At 44.4% G+C, this 23,339-nt stretch overlaps 1 protein-coding gene across 2 annotated transcripts; it reads right to left on the bottom strand.

Annotated features, from left to right (window-relative positions):
- On the bottom strand, positions 1 to 22,460 carry RGS20 (regulator of G protein signaling 20). Of its 2 annotated transcripts, none has more exons than XM_081117015.1 (5): positions 21,924 to 22,460; positions 10,529 to 10,677; positions 6,489 to 6,572; positions 3,664 to 3,898; positions 1 to 1,005 (listed from the first exon to the last, which is right to left on the bottom strand). In XM_081117015.1, the coding sequence occupies exons 2-5, from the start codon at positions 10,672 to 10,674 to the stop codon at positions 817 to 819; spliced, it is 654 nt and encodes a 217-aa protein (XP_080973141.1). In that variant the 5' UTR covers positions 10,675 to 10,677; positions 21,924 to 22,460; the 3' UTR covers positions 1 to 816. The 2 variants fall into 2 exon arrangements, with proteins under 2 accessions (XP_080973141.1, XP_080973140.1); XM_081117014.1 differs by having other exon boundaries at positions 21,804 to 22,449.
- Between the last annotated feature and the right edge of the window lie 879 nt (positions 22,461 to 23,339).

Raw genomic sequence — 23,339 nt, 5'->3', positions numbered from 1 at the left:
GAGGTAAAACTCTTGTGCTTTATTTTTTAGGGTGAAAATGCCCATATTTCTTTCAATAATAAAATGGAATATGCTTATTTCAAAGTTTTGTTATGAACATGACCAAGTTGTGAACTTAAAAATCCATTTGTTAGGTTGGCAGATTCTGATAAAATAATGGTAAATTTTCAACAAAATCATTTCCTACGCACTATTCTCTTGCCAAGCACCTGACACTGATGCACTCAGAGCACAGTGCTTTATATTAACATGGACAGATACACACGCACATGTATGTATCTACATACATATATTCTAAGATGAAGTAGGACCCCATTTTTTCACAAGAAGTGGTCACATCTTTATGAAATGGGAATTTGGGTCCTGTAATGGCACTGGTAAGTGAAATATCCAAAACTGAGCTTGAGGGAATGAAGGAGTAGTTGAGAAACACCTGAATTTCTTTGGAAGAGAGTAATCAGGTACTGAACTCAGGTAGAACGAAAGCAGTCCTGTGTGCTCCAGTGGATGGACATGCTCTGGGCAGATGGAGTCTTCTAGTGTATCCTTTGCCATTCAGAACATGCTACTGTTATTGTAAATGTAAATATACTATCTTTCTAAGACAGCCAGACCCATTTTTTCAAAAGTATCACTAAAGGTGGCTACAATTTATATTATGAATCTATAGCCTTCTGTGGAAGGAAGCATCTGTTATTAAAATAGCCCAGTATTACTCCAGCAGAAGACACGGACTGCTACCTCTAAATTCCCTGTACTAGACGTAGTCCATGAGTTTTTATTATTTTATTAATAATAAATACAGCTGATAACATCCTATCCTTCAACTGATTTCTCAGCTAAGGACTGGAGCAAGTCTTTATAGACAGCAGAATTCATGAATCGGGGATATGAGTCTCTGTGCATTAAGGTGTAAATCTGAAGCTGTGCGTCATCGAATATGTGTTGGGATGGCTCCACCATGTTCCTGTTGATGACTTCTCTTACTCGGGAGTCTAAGCTGACCTGTCAATAGAAACAAATAAGAGTTGTATTAGATACGTTTCTCTTTGGAAATCCATCCCAAACTCCCATAGCTTGTTCCAGTTTTTAAAAATCCCAAACCAACCAAGGTCATCCAAAAATCTAAGCTCCCAAAAGAAAAAGTGGGTGCATAATGAACAGTGGTTCTCAAACTTCAGTGGCATCAGTTGGGTCCTCCATGAAGAATACGTCTGGGGAGGGGCTATAATGTATATTTCTCACAAGTTCGAGGTCGTGCTAATGGGGATCACACTGCTTTAGAAAACAGCAACATTGCTTTGCTTATTTAAAATGAATATACTATGTCCTTTGAAGAAAAAGGTAGTGTGCCTAGACTTACCCGTTGCTAATTTCCTAATAGCAGTAGGGTAAACCCTGGAGGTCCCAGGCTGTAGCTGCTAGAACACAAATGCAGATTCCCAGGAATGAACACCAGGCTGGCTAGTGAAGGGGAGGCTGACTCAGAAGCACTGTCAAGGGTTCAAATCATGGGGCCTGTGTTTAAACCCTTGCACTGTCCCTGCTAGTTGTGAGGACTTTGCAAAGTAAACTGTACCCTAATGAACTTCAAAAAGTGGAGATGATGATAGTTGGTGAGATTTAAGGAAAATTTATTTAAAGTGCTTGGAATTCATTCAGTCCTGAGGGGAAGTTGGCTCTTCTTGCGCTGATGCTGGCCCATCCTAGACAAGGCTGTCTCACAGAGCAGAGCAAGCTCCTGGGCTCAGACTTCCCCACAGGGCACCAGACAGACAAAAGTACAGGCCAACGTGTCAAATATGGACTCACGCCTCTTCTCTTCAATGTGAAGAACCTTAGCAGACCATCTTGGCGCCAGAGGGTGGTTCTAATGCTATGCAATGCACATTTGTTTAATATAAAACTGAAACTATGATTAGCTGAATCATTAAATATTGGTGGCAGTGACTATCTTTCCAGATGCATATATCCACCCTCCTCTTGCAAAGCCCCTTTTGCCTAGCCACAGGTAACTCCAGCCTAATACATTCAAAACAGCATCTCCAGATCTTTTTCTGTGCAGCCTGTGAAGGAATGGAACTATTTGTTCCCACCCAGTTCTGCGTCCTGCTCATCCCTCACTCTCTCTGGCTCTATATTCAGTAAGCAAGTCCTGGTGACTCTGCCCCTTGAACCCCTCTTGAGTCTGCCCGCCTCTTCCCTCCTCTCTGCCATGCCCCCTTGTGGAGGTTCACTCGAGATTTACTGCTGGATTTCTTGTCCAGCCTTTACCTAACTGGTTTCCTGATGTGAATCTAGTGCCTCTCTGAAGCAGCACTCCATGGGATCTTTCTAAAGTGCAAACCCTGCCTGACACTCTGCCTTGAGCCCTTGCACTGGCTTGCCATGCTCTCAGGACCAAGTCCAAAGCTTACAAGTTCCAAGTTGAAACTTAGGAGCCCTTTTATGGTCAGCTACACTTCAGCCACACCAAGCTATGGACACTTTTCACTGAGATGGGACTGGATACATTTACCCTTGGCCCATCTAGTCCTAGCCTCTGGGATGTCTTCATCTGTTGTGTTTCTCGCAATTTCCTTCCTACTATCCTTGGTCCGTCTCAGGCCTCTCCCAGTGTGTCTCCCTCGTTCCTGCCCCACCCTGGACATGGCTCACCGCACTGGCCCCTGTTAGGACCCTGAGGTGTTGGCTCGTCCTTCATGTCACTCTGTCCCCTTGTGGATGAGTTCCCTGAAAGGAGACGCCCTGTTTCATTAACTTTATATTCTTAGCACATAGTAGGAAATAATGAATGATTTTGTAATGAGAGCTACAAGGCGCTTAGTTTTGAGACCAACCTCACCTCCTAGATTTTGGAGTCGAAAGAACAAAGAAACTCTGGGAGATGAAAACTTTCTTGATTTCACGCCTAACTTCTCTGATACTAAGAAAGGACGCCCTGGGGAAAACCTTTGAAGCATCAGTATCATGTTAGTGGTGCCACCATATAAAATAAAGATGCTTATAAAAAAGATTTTGCTCAGAATAAAAGGATAATTTTATTTAAAGACATGCTTATAGGGTATACTATTTTAAAATAGTATTAATAGTAAAATGCATAGACTACTCCTTCTGGAGAACCTGATGGAAGTTCTGAGTACTTTTCCCAGAAAAATGCATAAAATCTTTCACAGATTTCAGGCTGTCCTTGGAGCCCATTTGTGGGACCATGGTCACGGGAATTTGAATACAGCTGATCCTTGAACAATACGAGGGTTAGGGGCCCTGACCCCATGCAGTAGAAAATCCAGGTATAACTTTTAACTCCCCCAAACTTTACTAATAGCCTCCTATTAACTGGAAGCCTTACTGATAACATAGTCGATTAACACATATTTTGTATGTATATTATATACTAATATTCTTACAATAAAGTAAGGTAGAGAAAAGAAAATGTTATTAAATGACATGGAAGAAAAAATATATTTACAGTACTCTACTGTATTTATTGGGGAAAACTGCACAGTTGAAACCAGGGTTGTTCAAGGGTAACTGTACTATGAGTAGTAGGTGGAGTGATTTTTCTGTGTTTTGGAGTAGCTGTAACCGTGGCAGGCGACCCAGCACTGAAGGGTTACTTTAGCCAAGGCCTCGGGACACAGCCTTTCGGTAGGTACATACCTCCTTAGGAGAAAGAATAGAAATGTAGTCTTCGTATATTGTCCTTGCCTTTTCCTCAATAGTGCTTTCGTTCGCTTCCTTTTTCAGCTCCTCACAGGCCATCCAGAAAAGCATATTTTCTTCACTGAATTCTGTCCGGAGGAATTCCCGGAAAGCATTCCTTCCGGCCGGGGTGAGCATGACCTTGTCGAAGGACTGGGCCCAGGCGCTGACCTCTTCCAGGGTGGGCGTGGGGCTTCGCGGCGCCAGAGAGGAGGAGAAGGGGGCCGTGTTATTGGCAGTTCGTCCGCATTGCATCCCTGGAAGCCTAACTTTTTCCCCTCTGAGAATGAGAATGCGCTTAGGTCCTTGCAGGGAGGGGAAGAGCTGTTCCTGTTTTCTTAAGCCTTTAGCAAAAACAAGTGAGTTTGGTGCTTTCAAATTGTTTCAAATTGGGTTGCAGGGCTACTGCCCAAATGCTTGCAAGCCAAATTGCTAGGATAATTGCTGAGAACACGCTTGTTTATGTCTACGCACATCCTGGAAAAGGTTTTAAATTATAGAAGTAAAGAAAACCCCTGTAATCATCTGAGCAAACACTCCCCAGTCAAGTGGCGGAGCTAAGTCAGCCCCGACCACACTGACTTCTAGAATAGCAATGGGGCAGAGCCTATTGAGTATTTTTTAAAACTCAAAAGAGAATTTTAAAGAGGAGAAAAGAATATAAGTTATATAACTGCAGGTTATAAAGGGTGACAACAAAAACGAGCATTTATGAATTCACCACTTACTTTCGGAACCAGGTAAATAGCTGCGCTTACCTTGGCCCTGCATGCACACTGCTCTTGGACTCCCAGGCCCCGAGGGAACCACTGTTCCTGATTAGGGGTTTTCCCTGTTTTATTTTATTTTTTTAAATACATTTTTATTGAGTTTTTTAGAGAAAGAGGAAGGGAGAGGGAGAGAGAGAAACATCAATGTTGAGAGAGTCATTGATCGGCTGCCTCCTGCATGCTTCCTGCTGGGGATCGAGCCCGCACCCGGGCATGTGCCCTGACCGGGCATCCAACTGTGACCTCCTGGATCCTAGGTCAATGCTCAACTGCTGAGCAACACCGGCCAGGCTGTTTCAGTTGCTTTTTTTACTTACATTTAATTATATTGAAGTCAGAAAACACAGTCTGTTTAACAATGGTCTTTAATATTTCTTTTCCCTTACCCTTTTCACCCTAGTTTCTATGTGTGTATGTATCCCCGAACAATGTATTTGTTAGTTGTGTGTTTTTTTAACTTTACAAAATGGCTTCTGTAACTTGCTTTTCTCACCCAACACTAAGTGTCTAAGATCCACCCACACGGCTGTATGTGGCCAGAAGAGTCCCCGGGAAGGGTTCACCTCTAGTTTTCCATTCTTGCACTACTCTCATCTGATTTTGGTCTCGCTCTTACACTGGCCTCCTAGACACTGGGGTAAGTTATACAAGACGTGTAACCTTGGGATGACCAGTTCCTGAAATGTTCTGTGGAACTAATCTGTAAAACCAGCTGGATCCAGTGTTATTTTGTGGGAAGGTGTTATTGGGTTGAATTGTGTGCCCTAAAAATATATATATATGTTGAAGTCCTAGCCCTCAATAACTCATGATGTGACCTTATTTGAAAACAGGATCTTTGCAGATGTAACCAAGGTAAGATGAGGTAACTGGAATGAGCCCTAATCCACTACGAGTGGCGTTCTTGCAAACAGAGGGAAGGCAACGTAAAGACACACAAGAAAAAGACAGTCATGTGACCGGCAAGAAATATCTGTAAGACAAGGAATGCCAAGGATTGCTGGCAACTGCCAGAGAAGCTAGAAGAAGCAAGGGAAGATTCTCCCCAAGGGCCGTCGGAGGGCGTGGCCCTGCTGACACTATGATTTTGGACTCCTGGCCTCAAGAAAAGTGTGCACTTCTGGCCTCAAAATAATAATAATATTCAAAAAAATTAAGAAAAAATAAAAGAGAGAGATACCATGTACCATTTGCTCTGTTTCCCCCATCATAGCATCTTGCAAAACTGTAGTACAACCTCACAGTCCCCCTGGACATTGCTGACAGTTGAATTCCACATACTCATTTTTGTGATTCCATCTTTTACTGGTTTAAAGATTTTTGAGATCATTATTTTATATTTATTACAGATACTTATAACATCTTAGTCCTTTGGGTTCTAAATCCAAGTGTTGTTTCTACTTAATCTTGTTTGTGGTGGGTTGTTTCCCTTTAGTTTCATAATTTTTGGTCGGTCTTCATCTTTGGTAAAAAGCGTGAGTGGAAACAGGATGTTTGCTTTCCTCCAGAGAGGATGTGTGTTGGCTTCTTCTGAGATCTAGAAGGTGTTACCGACACAGGACCATTTCAGCTCCTTTCAGAGATCAGGGCTTAACCCGGAGTCTCGATTTCAACACCTTGCCCTCACCCCACCCTGGACTTGCCCTTGGAGACAACCCTTCTTTCCTGTGCTTAGCAGTCACTAATCAGGGTTTTGCTTACTGTTTATTTGGTTTTGTTTTTCAGGTACTTTGTCATTTTTCTTATTTCCTGTGAGCCCAGAAATGCAAAAACTTTTAGATTTATGCAAAATCTATGGAACTGATTTTTCTCCCTGCCACACAATAAATTAAAAGGAATTCTGCAGTGACATGTGTTGCTGTATTATGATCTGGTATTACTAAATCGCAGTTACAGAAACTGTGTTTATTGAAACATATAGTGCAAAAAAATAATAAGGTATAGAGTGCCAAAAAAATAATAATAAGGTAGGCATGTCTGTCAACTTAGAGAGCTAAACAAATGAGATTTTACCTTTCTTCGCAGGTTGGAGGGTCGTCTCTTCCGAGTTCATGGGAAGCCCTCCTGGGTCTCTGTTCTTGGTTTCTAACAGTGAGACTACACAAAACGAGACATCAGCATGTCAGTTGAGATCATTCTGCAGCAAAGGAAGCTTTTAAACAAATATTCTAAAGAGAACTCCAGATTGCCAAGCAGAACTTCTTTCTTTTCTTCAAAAAAATGACCCCGATTGGTTTTCTTTAGAAAACTGAAAATATGACAATAAAGTATTAGCAAAAATAAATTATATTTATGATACTGAGGTCTATGCTAATCAAGGGAGAGTTTAGATTTAGAATAATGTTTCTTTTCATAAAAACATGTCTATTAGAAAGTAATAAAAAGGTAGGGGTTTTCATTTCTTTTTTGTTGTTTTTCAAATATTTTAATTAATTAATTAATTTTATTTCTTGCATCTTGAAAACAAGTACATATTCTCCAGACTTTGTTTGCAGTCAAAATGGAGGTTTTATATATTTATAGGTACACATACAAAAGTATCAGAGAGACCCAGGAAAGTGCAATAGAAATCTATTGCATCATTAAAGAGAGTTTAAGTTTCCTTATATACATTTTGTACATAACTTTGCAAATTTTTTCCAAGTATTTTTGTTGTTATTGTAAATGGAATTTTCACTTCCATCTCATCTTCTAACTGGATATTATTTGTACATATGAAGGTTATTACTTTCTTAATAGCTTTATTGAACCATCATTTATAGATCATAAAGTTACACGTTTAAAGGGTGCAATTAAGTGTTTTTTAGCATAATCACAAGGTTGTACAACTATCACTACTATCTAATTTCAGAACATTTTCATCACCCTAAAAAGAAGCCCAGCCAGCTCTGGCTGGTGTTGGCTCCGTGGGTTGAAGCATTGTCTCGTGGACTGAAGGGTTGTGGGTTTGATTACCGGTCAGGGCACATACCCAGGTTGTGGGTTCAGGCCCCCGTTGGGCCGTGTATCTCTCTCTCGCTCTCTCTGTGTGAGAGGGAAACATCAATCAGCTGCCTCCTGCACGCCCCCTATTGGGGATCGAGCCCACACCCAGGGCATGTGCCCTGCCTGGGAATCAAACCTGTAACCCTTCAGTGCCTGGGGCAATGCCCAACCAACGGGGCCACCCCAGCAAGGGCCTTATTGAATTATTTTGTGCTTGCATCAGTTTAGCCATAGTTCTCTTGGGGTTTCCAAGTATACTCTCGTATCATCTGCAAATAGGTAGAACTACTGCGTATTTCCAGTTTTTAGGACTCAGGTCATTATCTCTGGTCTCATTTCATTGACTGACACCTACAGCACAATGTTAGAGAGTAGGGTTGCATGGACATTCTCACCTTGTTTTTGATGTCGGCAGGAATGCTTTTAGTTGCCCATTGACATCAAAACGGATTTTTATCAATGATTATTTGAGCTTGCTTTACCTTTCAATCACTACTGTACTATCTTTTCTATTCCTTTTTTGTATCTTTCCTTAACACTACACCATTTTGTAAGTCTTTCAGTCTATTTTCAGCACATCTGCTTATGAATTTTCAGTGATTTTGTGTGTGTAGCTCTATTTTTTCCTTAAATGCAAAATCATTAGAAACTCAGCAACTCTCCTGACTTGCTGCTTTCATGATGACAGGGCTAAAAACTTCCACTAAATAATGGTTCCTTAAAACAAAACAAAAACAGACTTGAGAGGCACCTGGGTGGTGTTCTCTCTGCAGGAGCATTAATACTGCTTAACTTCCTAGGCTCTTTTGTCAGCAGAAAACATTACTACACAGTAGGTATGAAAAAGCAAAGAGAAGAAGGGTGAATTTGACACAATATTCCTAAAAGAACAGGAAGTTATGTTGTGAACTAAATAAGCAATATTTATTGAACTGTTGACATTTTTTCCATGTCTCATTTTTTAAAAAGTAGAAATATTTAAGGAGACAATGTATTCTTTAAAAAGTGAAGACTATATTTTGTGTCAATTTTTTAAAACCTGAGTTAAATTGTTATTGGTACCGTAAAACAAGAAAATGTGAATCCAAGCCAAAATAGTTTCTCACCATTCAGTAAAGGAAGAACCATGGTTAGATACATTTTGGTAAACTTTTGAGTTACCAAATGGAAAAAAAAAATCTTCAGTCTTCTAGAAAGGAAAAAATAAGTTTATTGTCAAGTGATTAGCAATCTGCATGACTTCTTTTATAAAATGAGATACCAGAAGGCTGGCTATAAAACAGAGTTTTGCAAAAAATAATACAAAGGCTTTGAGAACATATTGCCATTTACCTTTCTTAAAAATTTACGTTACTATGTATTGTCAACATGGATAAACCTCTGGCTGTGTACTTTTTCCATCCCATTTCTCCTCTGTCCAACCCAGAGATAAATACCATCATTAATTTGTTGTTTACATGACCATACATCGTTATGTTAGTCTATATACACATGTATAAATATATAAATATAAACATAAATACACAAAGATATTTTCAACTTTTTAAAAATGTTATTATGTACTATGCATTGCTTTACAATTTGCTCAGTTCCGCCCCCTCTCCTCCCGGTCTAGCACATGAATTTAAACGCTGTGTGGTATTGCACTGTATAACTAACTATACCACACTGCAGTCTCCTGTCCATAAGCTTTGGGGACATTACACCATCAGTCCCATGCATTGTCCAGGACAAGGTCTCAGCCCCTCGTGCCCTCCTAAGGCAGCTGAGAACGGAGGGAGAACAAGGTAAAGCAGCTGGGAGTCTCACCTGTACCCGGATCTCTTTGTACATCTCTCAGATAGTTATCTCTAATCATCTCACTGAGACTGATTAGCAGAGTGAAAGAGTGAAAAGTGGGTCTACACCCAGTCTCTTCACAACTGGTGGGTGTTTGCCCTCTCGGAGGGTCCTAGGCAGTCCCGTGCGTAGGGTGTGTCAAGGTGTTCCTCTCCTCCAGTGTCCCTCCGTCCTCTAGATTCCTACTTGAGGATGGCGTCTTGCCTTGAATGTCAGACTGCTTAGCCTTTGTCAGCCCTGTCTCCCCAAATCCCCACTTGCTGTCTGGATTGTGTCCTGAACGGACACACCGCCCAGCATCACGAACCCATCAGTCCTTAGAGTGTCATTTGCTGCATCTCATGCACCAGATGGACCTTCTTGGAAAGTAACACTATCCCACGCCCATGGGAGCAGACCAAGCTTTCCCAGACATTTCATTTTCAATCTCCACCCCCACCCCCAATTCTGTCACGACTCTTTATCAGTCTCTATATCAGTTTTTCACTGGATAGTGAGGGACTGGTCCAATCTGTAGTCAAGCTTATGTAAATTTATAATAATTGAATTGCCTAGAGTTATGTACACATTTGGCCTCACACTAAGTGCTTTTCATATCCGATATTTCAAAAATGCAATCTAATGTTCCTATGATTTCAAAGAATAAATCATATACATTTCTCTAGACTTTTAACTGTGTGACTCAAATAGCAAAGGTGTTTTAGATTCAAATCTTACGTCTCTCTTTTTAAGCAAGGATTGTGTTTCTTCTATCAGTAAGTTAGCCTATGCTTTTAGATTTTTTTTTCCTGCTAGGCATATATTTTTACATTTTTCTTTATTAAAAAATAAAAAAATTAATAAGGCAGCAGAAGATAAAACGCAAGCTCTTTGTGCTCCAGAACCTTGACCTTTAAGGCCCATCTTAAATTCTAACTCATCCACGAAGCCTGTATTACCAAGTAGAGTTCCTTGAGTTCACTCCTTTCTAGTCATCTAGGCGGCGTTTCTGACCAAATATTAATGTTCAATCATCAACAGCCTCTGATTCTTCTTTAGTTGTTTTCTTTTAACAACATCAGCCTGATTTCAGGAATGTGAATATAGGTCCCTCAAGAGCTAAGGCTCCTTCACAGAACCCAAGTCAGTGTCAGGCATGCGGTAGTTGTTTAAAGGACACTGCTGTGCCACAACTGGGAGGCACAGTTTCTCAGCCAGAAGCACGTTAGTTACAAAGCCCCAAACCTCACCAAGAGCAGCTACAGCAGCAGCACCAGCAGAAGCAACAAGCGTTGGATCCTCGGCTCCCCGCTCCGCGCTGGCCCGGGAGGGAGTCTGACGTCTCCTGGGCTGCGGACATCTGTCGCTTCCGCATCTCCATCCGTTCTGAGCCCATCAGCTGCAACAGTGAAAGGAAAAGGGGCTGGGGCGGGCGGGCAGGGTGACCCCAACATAAGCTTGGAGATTCAATTGTTTGGATCATTGAGAAGAGGCAGTGTGACTATATCCTGGTCATTCCCGCTAATTCTGGTAAAATTTGGTGCTTAGAACTAATTTATAAAACATTTACTTAATGTCTAGCATCTGCCAAGCAGATTTTAGGGACAAGATGATGAATGGAGGGCCCCTGCCCCAATGCACTCATGGTTGAGTAAAGGAGAGAAACACCAACATCACAGACATTGGAGACATGCAGTAAAAGCTTCAATCGGGTCATTTCCCAGCTCCAGGATTCCCTTGGGCTGAACCCATGGGGAACAGTTGAATCACAGCTGCCCACGAGGCCAGGGCATGGATATGGAGGAAGCCACACCAAAAATGCCAGGCGCCCTAACACAGCGGCATGAGGAAACGTTAGACGAGGGAGAATGGTGGGGGTGGCTGCACTTAGTTATAAAATAAATAAGTCACAGAGATGTAAAATACAGCACAGGAATAGAGGCCATAATTTTGTAATAGCTTGGTACGGTGATGACAGATGGTGACTAGACTTAACGTGGTGATCACTTTGTATGCGATGTAAGTGTCCAATTACTGTGTTGTATCCTGAAACTAATACAATGTTGTATGTCAACTATACTTTAATAATAATAATAATTTAAAAAAGGAAGTCCTGGGGAGGCCACCTGGTTCTGAGGCCCCACTGCCATATTCAAAGTTTTGCTAGCTGGGAAACGAAGGAGTTACCCCACTCAGCAATGCAAAGCACTTAGCGCCCGCCTGCTGTGTAGCATTGCTCAGTTATTCTTGGGGAGAGAGGCAGGACTGTGGCCTGTGGCCTATTCAGGTCCCTCCTGCCACCTGCAGGGACAGTCACACTGCCACTGGAAACAAGGTCTGTGCCGTTCAGCACCTCTCCTTTTTCCAAGGACAACAAGAATGATTGAAAGAAAGAAGCATAAAAGTAGTAAGAAACAAGAAATTGCTGAGTCCATTTTTACTTTTGTTGTTATCGTTGAATTGTCGTTGAAGTAAAAGCAGAAAACTATGAAAGCTACATTAAATAACCTCACAGTGGACTGTGGAATTAAAATCTACATACTTTAAATGGGCCAGTTGTATACTATGTGAATTATATCTCAATAAAATGGTTTTAAAATGCTGTTAACTCACTTTAAAGGCAGGATGGGGCTGGAACGCTGGATGTGAGTTCACTTTTGTCCCTAATTTGGTGACTTTACATAAAAGTCATTTGCACTGGGCTTCTGTTGGCCAAGTCATTCCCCTTTTCTGTTTTATAAAGTTAGTTTTCACTGGGTGTTATTAATTTTGTTGGCGACAGCAAAGGTATTCCATGACTTAAAGTCTAGACACAGCAAAAAAGAAAAAAACACACAAGGAAGAGATAAAGACAGCAGGGAATGGCAGCTGTGGTGTGCTGGTGTGTTGGCAACAGTGACAAACACAAGTGTCACAGGCACTAAGGTGATGGGGAGGAGAGACACAGGAGCGTCATACAGGCCTGGGTGTAGCAAGTGTGAGGACTGACAGCCTGACTCCCAAAGGAAATGCTACTTCATCGTCCAGAGCTATGTATGGCTCCTAATACGCAACAGAAATATTAAAGTGTTCATTTGGGGGGGGAAAAATGCCATGAAAATACTTTTCCTGAACATCATGTTCAGTGGGAAATTCAGGTGACTGTGCCAGTCACACTGCACAGCACGTCAGTGCTCTCCTTTACAGACAGGTCAGTGCCAAGATCAGGAATGAAAATTCTTCACTTGAACTTGGTTAAAAGCACTTGAAGTACCCTTTGGCCCAGAGAATTATTATGTTTCTAGTCTTTCCTACATTCAACAGTGGAGAAGTGGGTTCCAAAAGTGCATCCAGAGAAACAAACAGCAGGGCATAGAGCTTACCTACTGACATGTCAGGGTTGATTTGATGGAGGAGACCATGACCACGTGCAATTAATGTCACGTCAGCCCTGACTGTGTTCAATCTTGTACATATTTCAAATCTACCTCTGGTTTGAAATCTAAATAAATCTAGAGCCTACAGGGTATCGTGTATTATGTATGCTTGAGTGTGAACTGAAATTTGGTGTTAATTTAAATCTTCTACAAATCCACACTTTTATGGAAGTGTCTGAAGGATGAAAGCAATAGAGCATTAAGAATGAAATTGGTTTCCTCTTTGATTCTGAAGTGATACAAGAAACATATCCTTCCAAGGAAAAAAAAGATAAGCCCCCCCCCTGTACTCCCCTAATCACCACCATATTTCTAGGCACACTGAATACTCTTCAATACTAGGACAAGGGTCTGGGAACATCTGATATCCTCAGATGCATTTCTGGAGGTGAGGCAGTTTCCTTAACCTAGAACAATTCTCCAAATTAACAATGCAGAGGAGAAGTGCAATATCATCATCATCACCATCATCATCATCATTGCTGCTCTTCAGGCGAGTCAGGAAAGTTGCAGCTAGGGGGAGAGGGGAGGCACCTGGTGGTGCAAGGGGAGGGGGGTGTCAGGAGGCACCCCAGCCCTAGCGAGGGATGAATGGGCCTTCAAGGGCTGGCCTGGAGTGGATACTGTCAAGATCTTTTGGCCAGCAGAGGCTCCTGTAATAAGAAGAGCACCTGTTACCTTTGCAGCATGTGCTCAAACACACCTTGTACCTAGCAACTGCTTTGTACATGTTGAAGTGACCCATCAAATGTTCAGAGCAGCCTTTGCAAAATAGTGTTCTCAGCAAAAGTCAAAGTGAGCTGGTCATGCAGACGTGGTGTCTCTCTAATGGGGTAGAGTAGCAAGTGCAAGTACCACCCATAAGGTGGTCTGGTCAAGTCATCGAACCTAAGTCCATTCAAGCCTTTGAATCTAACACCCAGTGCTGCAGAAGCCCCCTTCCACTCTGGCCCAGCCTACTGGGGCTCTCCTAACCCATTCTGCTTGTGTCAGGAACAAGACATTGGTGGGACTTCTTTTCCACCAATTACAGCAGATGATTATGAAATGTGTTCATGTATATGCAAATGAATCATAATAAAAATGTACAAAAGGTGTGTTCATAAGAAACTAACTCCCCTTCTCTACTCCTTATAGGTTTGTCTGCGCAAATTTTCCCTCTACATCTCTCTTTTTTTAGAAATTCTACTTGATCCCTTAGTAGACAGTAAACACTGGCTCCTCAAATTTTGCCTTCTGTCCACTATTAGTTAGAATTTTCCATCCTGTGATAAAGATCCTACTGTAAATTATGTGAAATAGCAAGCTCCTGTCCTATTTAAAGCTTTCAGGCTGTAATCAGAATCCCTGAGAGCCTCTAGCATCTGAGCTCTCTCATATACAAAACCTTTGTGCATACTATTTCCCTCTGGCCCCTCTTCATTAGCATTTTTGGGGTTTGTTGACTGTCATTAAGTTTTCCTGTTAGTATGAAAAGCTGGATGTTGAAATGGCAGGTACCAAAAGGAACCTTAAATTAGATACTTGGGATGGAAAACTGTCTGGTGATGTCTGAAAAATCTGAAAATGGAGCTATCATATGAACCAGTAATCCCTCTCCTTGGTGCATACCCAAAAAACTCGAAAACATGTATTTGCGAAGATATATGCACCCCTATGTTCACTGCAGCATTATTCAGTGTCCAAGGTGTCCTTTGATAGAGGACTGGATAAAGAAATTGTCATATATAGACACAATGGAATACTACTCAGCCATAAGAAAAGATGAAATACTGCCATTTGCGACAACATGGATGGACCTTGAGAATATTGTAAGTGAAATAAGTCAGGCAGAAAAAGCTAAGAACCATATGATTTCACTCAGATGGGGGATGTAAAATTGAAACTTGTGGACATAAACAGCAGTGTGGTAGTTGCCAGAGAGAATGGGGTAAGGAGGTGGGGGGTGAAGGAGGCCTAATATATGGTGATGGAAGATCATTTGACTTTGGGTGGTGGGCACACAGTGCAATATACAGATCTTGTAACATAGAAATCCACACCTGAAACCTATATAATCCTATTAACCAATGTCACCCCAATAGATTTAATAAAAACACTGAAGTAAAAAACCCCCACAACCCTCTATGACTAGAATAGTAGTAAGCCTGTATTTTGTACACAGCATGGCAACATGCAGCATGTTGGGGTGAGGTAAGAATAAAATTTTTGAAGTTAAAATATAAATAAATAAACAAACAAACAAGTACTATTTGGAAAAAAACTTAAAAATTAGGTACTTCGATTTTATCTCCTATAAGAGATTGTCTTTAATTGGATTATTGGTTTGTCCTTTAGAAAAAATTTTTTTCTTGGGAGCACTCTATTTCTCTAAGAAATGACATTATTGGTTGCATTTCATACTTACTTCCATATAGATTGCTTCCTATAAGAACCTAGTAAAACTCCTCACTTACATTTAGGTTATGGATGAGAGGTAAAAAGACATTTTCTGTAAAAGATTAGAAAGTAACTCAAATTGCAACTGCTCAACTGCAAAAGCGGTCACCGACATCATGGGAGCGAGTGGCTGTGTTTCAGTAAAACTTTACAATTTTAATTTTGTAAAATGATCATGCATCATGAAACACTATTCTTTTTAAAAATTGCCCCCCAACAATTTAAAAATATTCAAATTGAGTTTCTGTGTTGGTGAACACATCAAGCTGCTGGGAGGAGGAAGCACCCAGAGATCGCCTGGAAGCTCCAGGCCCCTCTCCCATACCTTGCCCTATGTATCTCTTCCATTTGGCTGTTCCTGGGTTGCTGAGCCCCCTCCCTCCAGGCAAGAATGAATCCTGCCAGCAGACTGCCTTTGGATGTAAACTGCAGCTCTTCCCTGAATCCCCAGCCTACCTCATCAAGATTTTGGACTTGCCAAGTTTCCATAATTGTGTGAGCCAATTCCTCAAAATAAATTCCTCTCTCTATATATAAAATAAATAAATAGAAATGTTTAAAAATGTAAAAGCTATTCTTAGTGCTTAGACCATATAAAAACAGGCAGTGGTCTGGATTTGGCCTATGTGCCTTAGTTTGCTGACATCTGTAATAAATATACAAAAATTTCAGTAGATTATTTACAATTTTAGTAAAGGAAGTACAGATTCTAGGGTTGTAATACCTCATTGGCTACACTAAAGAATTTCCTACCATACCTCATGAATATTTAGTATACCACAATGTAGCAAGCTACATATCATAAATAAGTAGTATAACAAATTCACATTTCTGCCTCTAGCCCAGGCCAAACCCTTCATTTCAAAGCACATCAATCCAATTGCCTACTTGCCGCCACAATTGGAGCTCTCGTGGACATCTCAGACTATAGGGTCTAAAATAGACTCTAGAGTCTCCTCTCCTGCCCCCTCTGTTTCTTCTCCAGTCTTCTCCAAGCCCATACATGGCACCCACATCCTAGGAGTCACTGTGACTCCTCTCTCTGCATCTTGCTCATTAGCAAGCTTGCCAGATCTCCAGAGTGGATGTTATTGTGTCTGCTCACTTCCCTGCAACTCCACTGCCCCTCCGGCTCAGTTTGGCACTTTGCCTGGATTGCTACAATGAGTCCAGCAATCCATCCCTTTCTACGCTACCCCCAAAGACTTTCCGCTACAGTGGCAAAGTTGAGCGGTTGCAGTAGAGACCATGTGGCCCACAAACTAAAACATTTAGTGACTTAAAATAGAACCCAGATTCTGTTAGTCCACTGTGGCCTTCAATGGCAATCTATGACACCAGAACAAAATTTACTTTTTATCAGAGCTTGCTTCCTCCGCTAACAGTTTTTCAACTAATGTGCAGTTTCCCCTTTGTCTACATGAGCAAATGCAGCAATACTCACACCTTTCTCACATTTAACTTGTGAAATTATTTTGTGGAGCAGATTTCAAGATCCTATTTTATCTACAGGGAAACTCATACTCAGAGAGGTTGTGTGATGTGCCCAAGGTCTCAAAGTCTGCCCCCAACAGACTTGAATCTACATTATTGGCTCCAAGTTGCGATCCTTCCCCCACTCTTGCTCTTAACACCACAGCTGTGCACAGGCCATGATTAGACAGGTTTGGGTTATTTTTGGATGTCCATCAGGGAGAATGTCTCTGGGGTCCTTTTCCCAGCAGGGCTGCTGCTAATTAAAATGGACTGACAAAAACTTCAGAGCATCACCTTGGTTCCACATCGCCTTAGTGTTCCCAAGACAGTCCTCGAGGGGCTGAGCTGACGAATGTTTTTGTCTGCTTATTTTTAGGGTGTGTGTGAGAGAATCTTGGTTCCGCAAGGGTTTGGTTTCCTACAATTTGTGACAAAATTTCTACTAAATTTTAAGACCCCATCCCCATTGGCATGAAAAATTAAATAGCTAGATATGTTGAACAAACATCTAAAATAAAAAAAAATTCAAAGAATTGACATTTTGGACTATCTACAGGGGACTGTAGCCATTTGATAATTTCTCTCTCTCTCTCCTTTCTCTCTCTCTCTCCCTCCCTCTCCTTCTTTGTGAGACAACATAAGGCAGTTAGATACAGAGATCTGGGAATAAAGCTTCCATTCTAAGGAATACATAAAATGGCTCAAATAAACAAAGTTAAAAGCAATCCAGAATGTCACAAAAATACCTACAGCTCCTCACTGAAATTCAGCAAATTTATGTAGAATCTTCCTTTCACTTTTATGAGTAGTCTAATTTATTAAACAGTCCTGATGATCTGAATTTGCCAGGAATTACATTAAGTCAGGAAGAACAGAACTCTTTATGTATGGCCCCCATTAAATGCAAAGAAATATCTATTTCTTTACACATAGCAGAAGATGTATGAATTGGTATCTGGTTATCACTAGAAATGGATATTTACAGAAACACAATAAAGGCATATGGTAAAGTCCACACATCAGAGATTCTCTTGGGACCAGCAGAAGATAGAGAAAAATATACATGTACTTTTAAACAGTAGTCAATTCTTGGTTCCAAGGATAATAACCTCTTACCATTATCAACAAATTAAGAAATATCGTCCCTTAAACCTCATTATCACTCCACCTTGAGACATAAACGTCTTACATGGGTGGGGTGAGGCCCAGGTTGCACCATCCTTTCCACTGTCTTGCATAAATGGAACAACCATATAAGCCTGTGTTGATTTAGCCATACGGCCCTAGAAGGGTTATAAGTGCTGGGTGGTGTAGGCTTAGAACAGCACCACAAACTTGTGTTCTAGCTCTTGAGCAAATACTGTTCACTTACTGTCAGAGGTGACAGAGGCACAAATGGAGACAACCCAGAGGACAAGGTGCTCCCCTCTGCCTCCCTGCTGTGCTAAGTGCACTCTGTCCAACCCAGGACCTCACGAAGCCGAACTGCTGGGTAACGTTGCATAAGATGCTGTTGTCTAACATTAAAATACTAACGTACCTAAAAATTATTTTACAATTTAGAGTAAAATTAAATAGTAAGTAGCAATTGAGCACTCCAAAACCAGAAAGTTTAGCTCGCTTTAATAATCAGTGAAATAACTCAAGTACAATATTACAGCTGGGCAATAAAGCATATTACTCATATTTCACAAATGATTTCCCATGCAAATAGCTAGAATCTAATCAACTGGATTAGAATCAAAGTAATTTGTCCTGTGCAAGCATAATCATGTAATATTATCTTGAGCACTCAGTCACATCCAACTTTATTGTAAATGGCTGTTGCAAAAGCCCACTCAATCATACTATGAACTGACTCACCCCATGCAGTGTTGTCTAAACTCTTGAGCTGCTCAAGGTAACATTCAGGAACCATCACAGATGCTGCCGGGTAGTCAGTGACTCACACTTATTGTACTAAATGTTAAGCTCTGACTCAGAGTGAACCCTATGCGTTGCTGACTGACACTATATGTATCTGAATAGAAGCTCACATTGTAAGTCACCTGATAGTGCACTGAAAACCAATCCACAATATTCCCAATTGGACAGTGATTCACATTACAGTCATTTTGGGGCCTGACTTAACACATACGATTTCAAAACTCAGTTCTGCTGAACCAGCTTGGGAGCATGCTAGAAAGTCACTCCCTGCTTAATGCCCTGTATTTCTGTCTAAGAACATGTGGTAGGTATACAGAGATGCAGGGTCAAGGATCAGATACGCAGTTCACGCACTAAAGAAAACCAAGTTTTCCTTCTTCAAGGATGCAGGCACAGTTCCTAGAAAGGTTATTTCTGGAAGATACCATTCCTATTAATAACTTTGCAAGGCCAGGTGCTCACATGAAAGGCTCTGCCTTGTAATTCCTAAACTGCTCACATGAGGGCTGGACCTTTAAGCCCCACCAACTCCTCTGTCTGCGTCAGGTGAATGTCACTGCCACATGCAGAAATGAAAGAACACTAGGATTACAGAAACTGCTATTCAAGGGCCTCAAATGAAACCAGGAACCAGGTTATTGTTCTAAAATAAGAAAGTTTTTTTCACTTTCATTCTTGCTTGTCCACAAAATCTGGAATAATAAAATCTCTCTCTGTGTAATTTTGAACGCCTTTACCCAAAAGCTCTTTTTACAGGAAAGACCTTCAAAGCCAGCAGGAGATTTTTAAAATTTAAAAATGATTTTTAATGTAAAACTGCTACAAGGGATTAATAGGATATGCAACCAAATGTATACTCCAGTGAGACCTTAAATTCTAGTGCTGGCTCTGCTTCTTGCTTTATCTGTGACCTTATCTTACCTTAGGCAAGTCATGTGGTCATACCTTCTGCTGTGAGGGACCATGATGAAGCTGAGGGACAACAGCAGCCACAGCACTGCCTGGTCTTACTTGTGTTGGAGATAACATGTTTGTATGTTTTTCCTTATATAATACCTCTGGTTTCCTGTTTGCGAACAGTTCATAAATCTGTAGGAAATCACCAGTGCGGGGTTGAAGAGCCCCGGGGAGTGACTCAGAAGACCTAATTCTAATGCTACTTCAGCCCCCAGAGACATCAGCATTTCTAGCCCCTAAGGTAAGTTTCCACATTTTCTTAAATAAAATGGACTCAGGACAATATTTTAATGCAGACCTTGGATTTTTGTATTTTTTTATGCATATCTGTTTTACAAAGTGAAATATGTTGAAGGTTAGAGACAATTTTCTTAAAATGATGTTCAAAGCTTGTATGTAAATATTTCATAATTATTTAAAAGATGGGTACAGAAGATGTAGAAACACATTGTATTTAAATTTAGATACTGATATAAAAAATATTTACTGTTTTTCAAATTTTTCATGATGGACATGTATTTCATTATATATACTCTTTCTAACACACAAAATATGCATTTTTCCCCTTATCTTTTTATATTTTGAAGTTTACTTGGCTAATGTAGCATCAATATAATAATAGTAATAATAGCTTTTGTTTGGTATGCGCCAGAGTTCTACGATATTAATTTAGTGAATTCTGGCAGCTACCCTATGAGGTAGGTACTTTTATTATCCCCAATTCGCTGACGATAAAACTAAGGCACATAGAGGTTAAGTAACTTGCCTAAGGTCACACAGCTAGGCTGGGGTTTGAAACCAGTTACACAGCCCAGGACTCTTACCCATCAGGGTATATTGTCTCTCATTGGAGTTTCTGATACACGATACAAAAGATGCCACTTGATGACTAGAAGATAAACAGGACAAAGCCCAGTATAAAGTTAGCTTCTGAGCAAAAAATAAGAATTCACAGAGAGTCATTTTATTACAAGTGTCCTTACCAAGTCTGGGCAGGAAGTCAGACCGTTTTTGCGAACTCGGACCCTCATTTAGTTAATTAATCCCACCATCTGGAACCACCAGGAGTGAAACGAAGGCCCCGAGCAGGATCTGTGCCCAGAGGAGGGGGGCGGGCCATAGGCGGTGACTGGAGAATCCTGCAGGAGCTCCCCGCGCCCCGCATCCCCGGGCGAGGCGAAGTCCCAGGGGGCAGTGACCGCGCGCAGCCCGCGGGCGAGCGCCCAACGCACCGGCTGCGGCTGCGGGGGACACGGAGCCACCCGCCCCTGCGGAAACCTGAGAAGCGAGGGCTGCGAGGGGACATTGCCCCGCTGGCGTCCTGCTCCCGTGGAAGCTGCGTCCGCGGCCACTCCTCCACCCCGGCCGTCGCACGTGGCGCGGACGCGGCAGCGGCACCCCGGGATCTCGGTCAGCGCCCCCTTTCCTAGCTGCTGCTCGCCTGCGTTTTCCTCGGACGCGGGCAGATCCTGAGGCTCGCACCGCGCTCGCCAGCCCCCGAGCGCCCGCGCTCCCCCGCCCGGCCCCCGCCCACTGCCCCGAGCGCGGGAGGGCGCCGGGCGCACGGGCCTCCCCCGCCGACTCCGCCTCCAGGCCCCTCCCAGGCCCGTCCCCAGCGACGGGGGCCGGGAAGCCGCGGCGCACACCGATCCCCCCCAAGCCCGCCTCCCTCCCTGAGCGCGCCCCGCCCTGGGTCGCTCTCTCACCCACGCCCCCCTTCCCGTCTCTTCAGCCCCGACGCCCAGACTCGTTCCAACTTCCTGAGAGCAACTCCGAGAACGCGGGAGAGTCCATTACCCAGGTTTGTTCAAGAAAAACACCCGCGACACTCGCTCCTAAAAACGCCGAGGCGCGGGTTCAAGGGCGTGAATGCCGACGGCCAGGCGCACCCGCCAGGGTCCGTGCGCCGGAGCCCTTTCCCCGCCCTGCTCCTCGGGTCCTTCGCCCGAGCGGCGCGTCCCCTAAAGGGAGGCTCTGCGATCCAGGGGGTGCCGGCCCTCTTCCTTCCCACCTGCGCTCCGCCAGCCCGCCCCCGGCTCCCCGCCGCTTCCCAGCCCCGGCTACCCAGACAGAACGCCCACGTCCCACCCGCCTGGAGTTTCCCAGAGACTGCGGGTGTCATCATGCGTTTTAGGCGTTAAGGGCTAGGCTCCCGCGTCCCTCACCCGCTCACTGACCACGAGCCAAGAGGTCGAAACGTGCCGACGCCCTGGCGGAGCCGATAGAAACTGATTCTGGGGGCGAGACCCCCCCCCGAGACGCGGTCACGCCCTGAGCCCGCACACCTCCGAATACGCACTGCCTACTGCACCTGAATGTACCCGCGGAGCGGGCGGCCGGTCCCGCCCGTGGCGATGACGGGCGCGCCGCGTGTTGCCCGGCGAGCGGGCGGGTCGGAGGCGCTGGAGAGGCGCGGGAAGCGGGTACTCACGACTCCTGCGTCCGCCTGGAGAGCCGGAGGGGAAGCTCCGGCCGGCTGGCCTCCGTGGGCCGCGCGCCCGCGTCCGGCGTGTGTCTGATGATGATGGTGATGATGATTTAAATAATACCAAGTGGTGTCCTTTCTACGTCGCGACTGCTCTCTCCGGCTTTCCCCTTCCTCCGGCTCTGGCTCTTTCCTCTCGCCCTCTCCCCTCCTCTCCTCGCCTCGGCTCTGCCTCCTCCCTCTTTCCTTCTCGGCGGGGCAATCCCAGGTCTCACCACCTCCCTCTGGCGGCCGCTCGCTCCGCCGCGGTGCGGTGCGGGCTAGCGGGGGTCGCCCGAGGCCCCACGCGGGACCCAGTCCATGCCGGGACCGTAGCCTCCCTCCTTCAGCCGGGATTAGGGAGCGCCGACAGCGTGGGTGCGAAGCACTGCGCGCGCTGAGGGTATTTGCAGAGCCCCCCTCTGTGATTCCAAGGCTCCGGCGCTCAGAGGCCCAGCGAGACCCCAAAGTGCGGAATGCGTGTTCCAACCTCGTGAATGAAGAGCGCCCAGGGAGGTGCGCGTGCTGGGGGTGCGCCGCGCAAGGCGGGGCTGCTCGGGCCACGAGGTCCTTGCGGGGGACCGCCCCGCCCCTGGAGGGCAGCCTGCTACCTTCCCCCTTTCCCAGGGTGTTTCTTGGAGCTCCGCCCCCGGCCCCCCTCGGTGCCACCTCCGCTTCTGGTTGTCCCACCCGCCTTGGGAAGGGGGCTCCTGGCGCACTCCCGGCTGGAGGGAGCCAGAGGCTCCACCTAGTTGGGGGGCGGCGGAAACGCTAACTCCTGACTCCGGATTCTGCTGAGACCCTCGGCAGCGGCTCTCCGTCCCCAGGGGACTCCGGAGTCGGGCGTCAGAGGGAGGCCCGGAGAGTGGAGGAGGAGCCTTGTCGCCAGCTCTGCCGGCAGGGATCGCCGAGTGTCCCTAGAGACCCCAGCTTGCCCTCGGGAGCGAGACGCAGTGGGACCGCTGGGGCCGCGCGCCCGAGCTCCGAGAGCTAAACTGAAGCTGGTTGCTGACCTGAGACAAAAATAACATCACGTCATTTCCTCCCCGGCCTCTCCAGCTGGCAGAAGCCGACAGGGCAGGGGAGTGGGCGCGAAAGGAGGGGCCGGAGGCCCCTCTGAGGGCGCGGGGAGGAGGGGAGGGCGACGCGCGGGACCCGGAGTCTGAGAAGGAGCCTCGGGAAGGACGAGGGCTTCCTCCCGCTCCCGCGGACCCTGAAAGGAAATGGCCCAGGAGAAAGTAGCTCGGAAGGTTTCCCGAAAGGAGGGGCGTCAGGCGCGTCGAGGGCGACTTCTCCGTGGACGCGCTCAGTGCCGTCACGACCTCCCCGTCCCCGTTTGCGGACCGCAGCCCCCACCGCCCGGCGTGGGGTGGCCCGGTGGGG

Source organism: Miniopterus schreibersii (genome assembly GCF_964146895.1).
Source record: "Miniopterus schreibersii genome assembly, chromosome: 17".
In the NCBI taxonomy this organism is placed as follows: Eukaryota; Metazoa; Chordata; class Mammalia; order Chiroptera; family Miniopteridae; genus Miniopterus; species Miniopterus schreibersii.
This window is presented reverse-complemented; position numbering and strand designations above follow the sequence as displayed.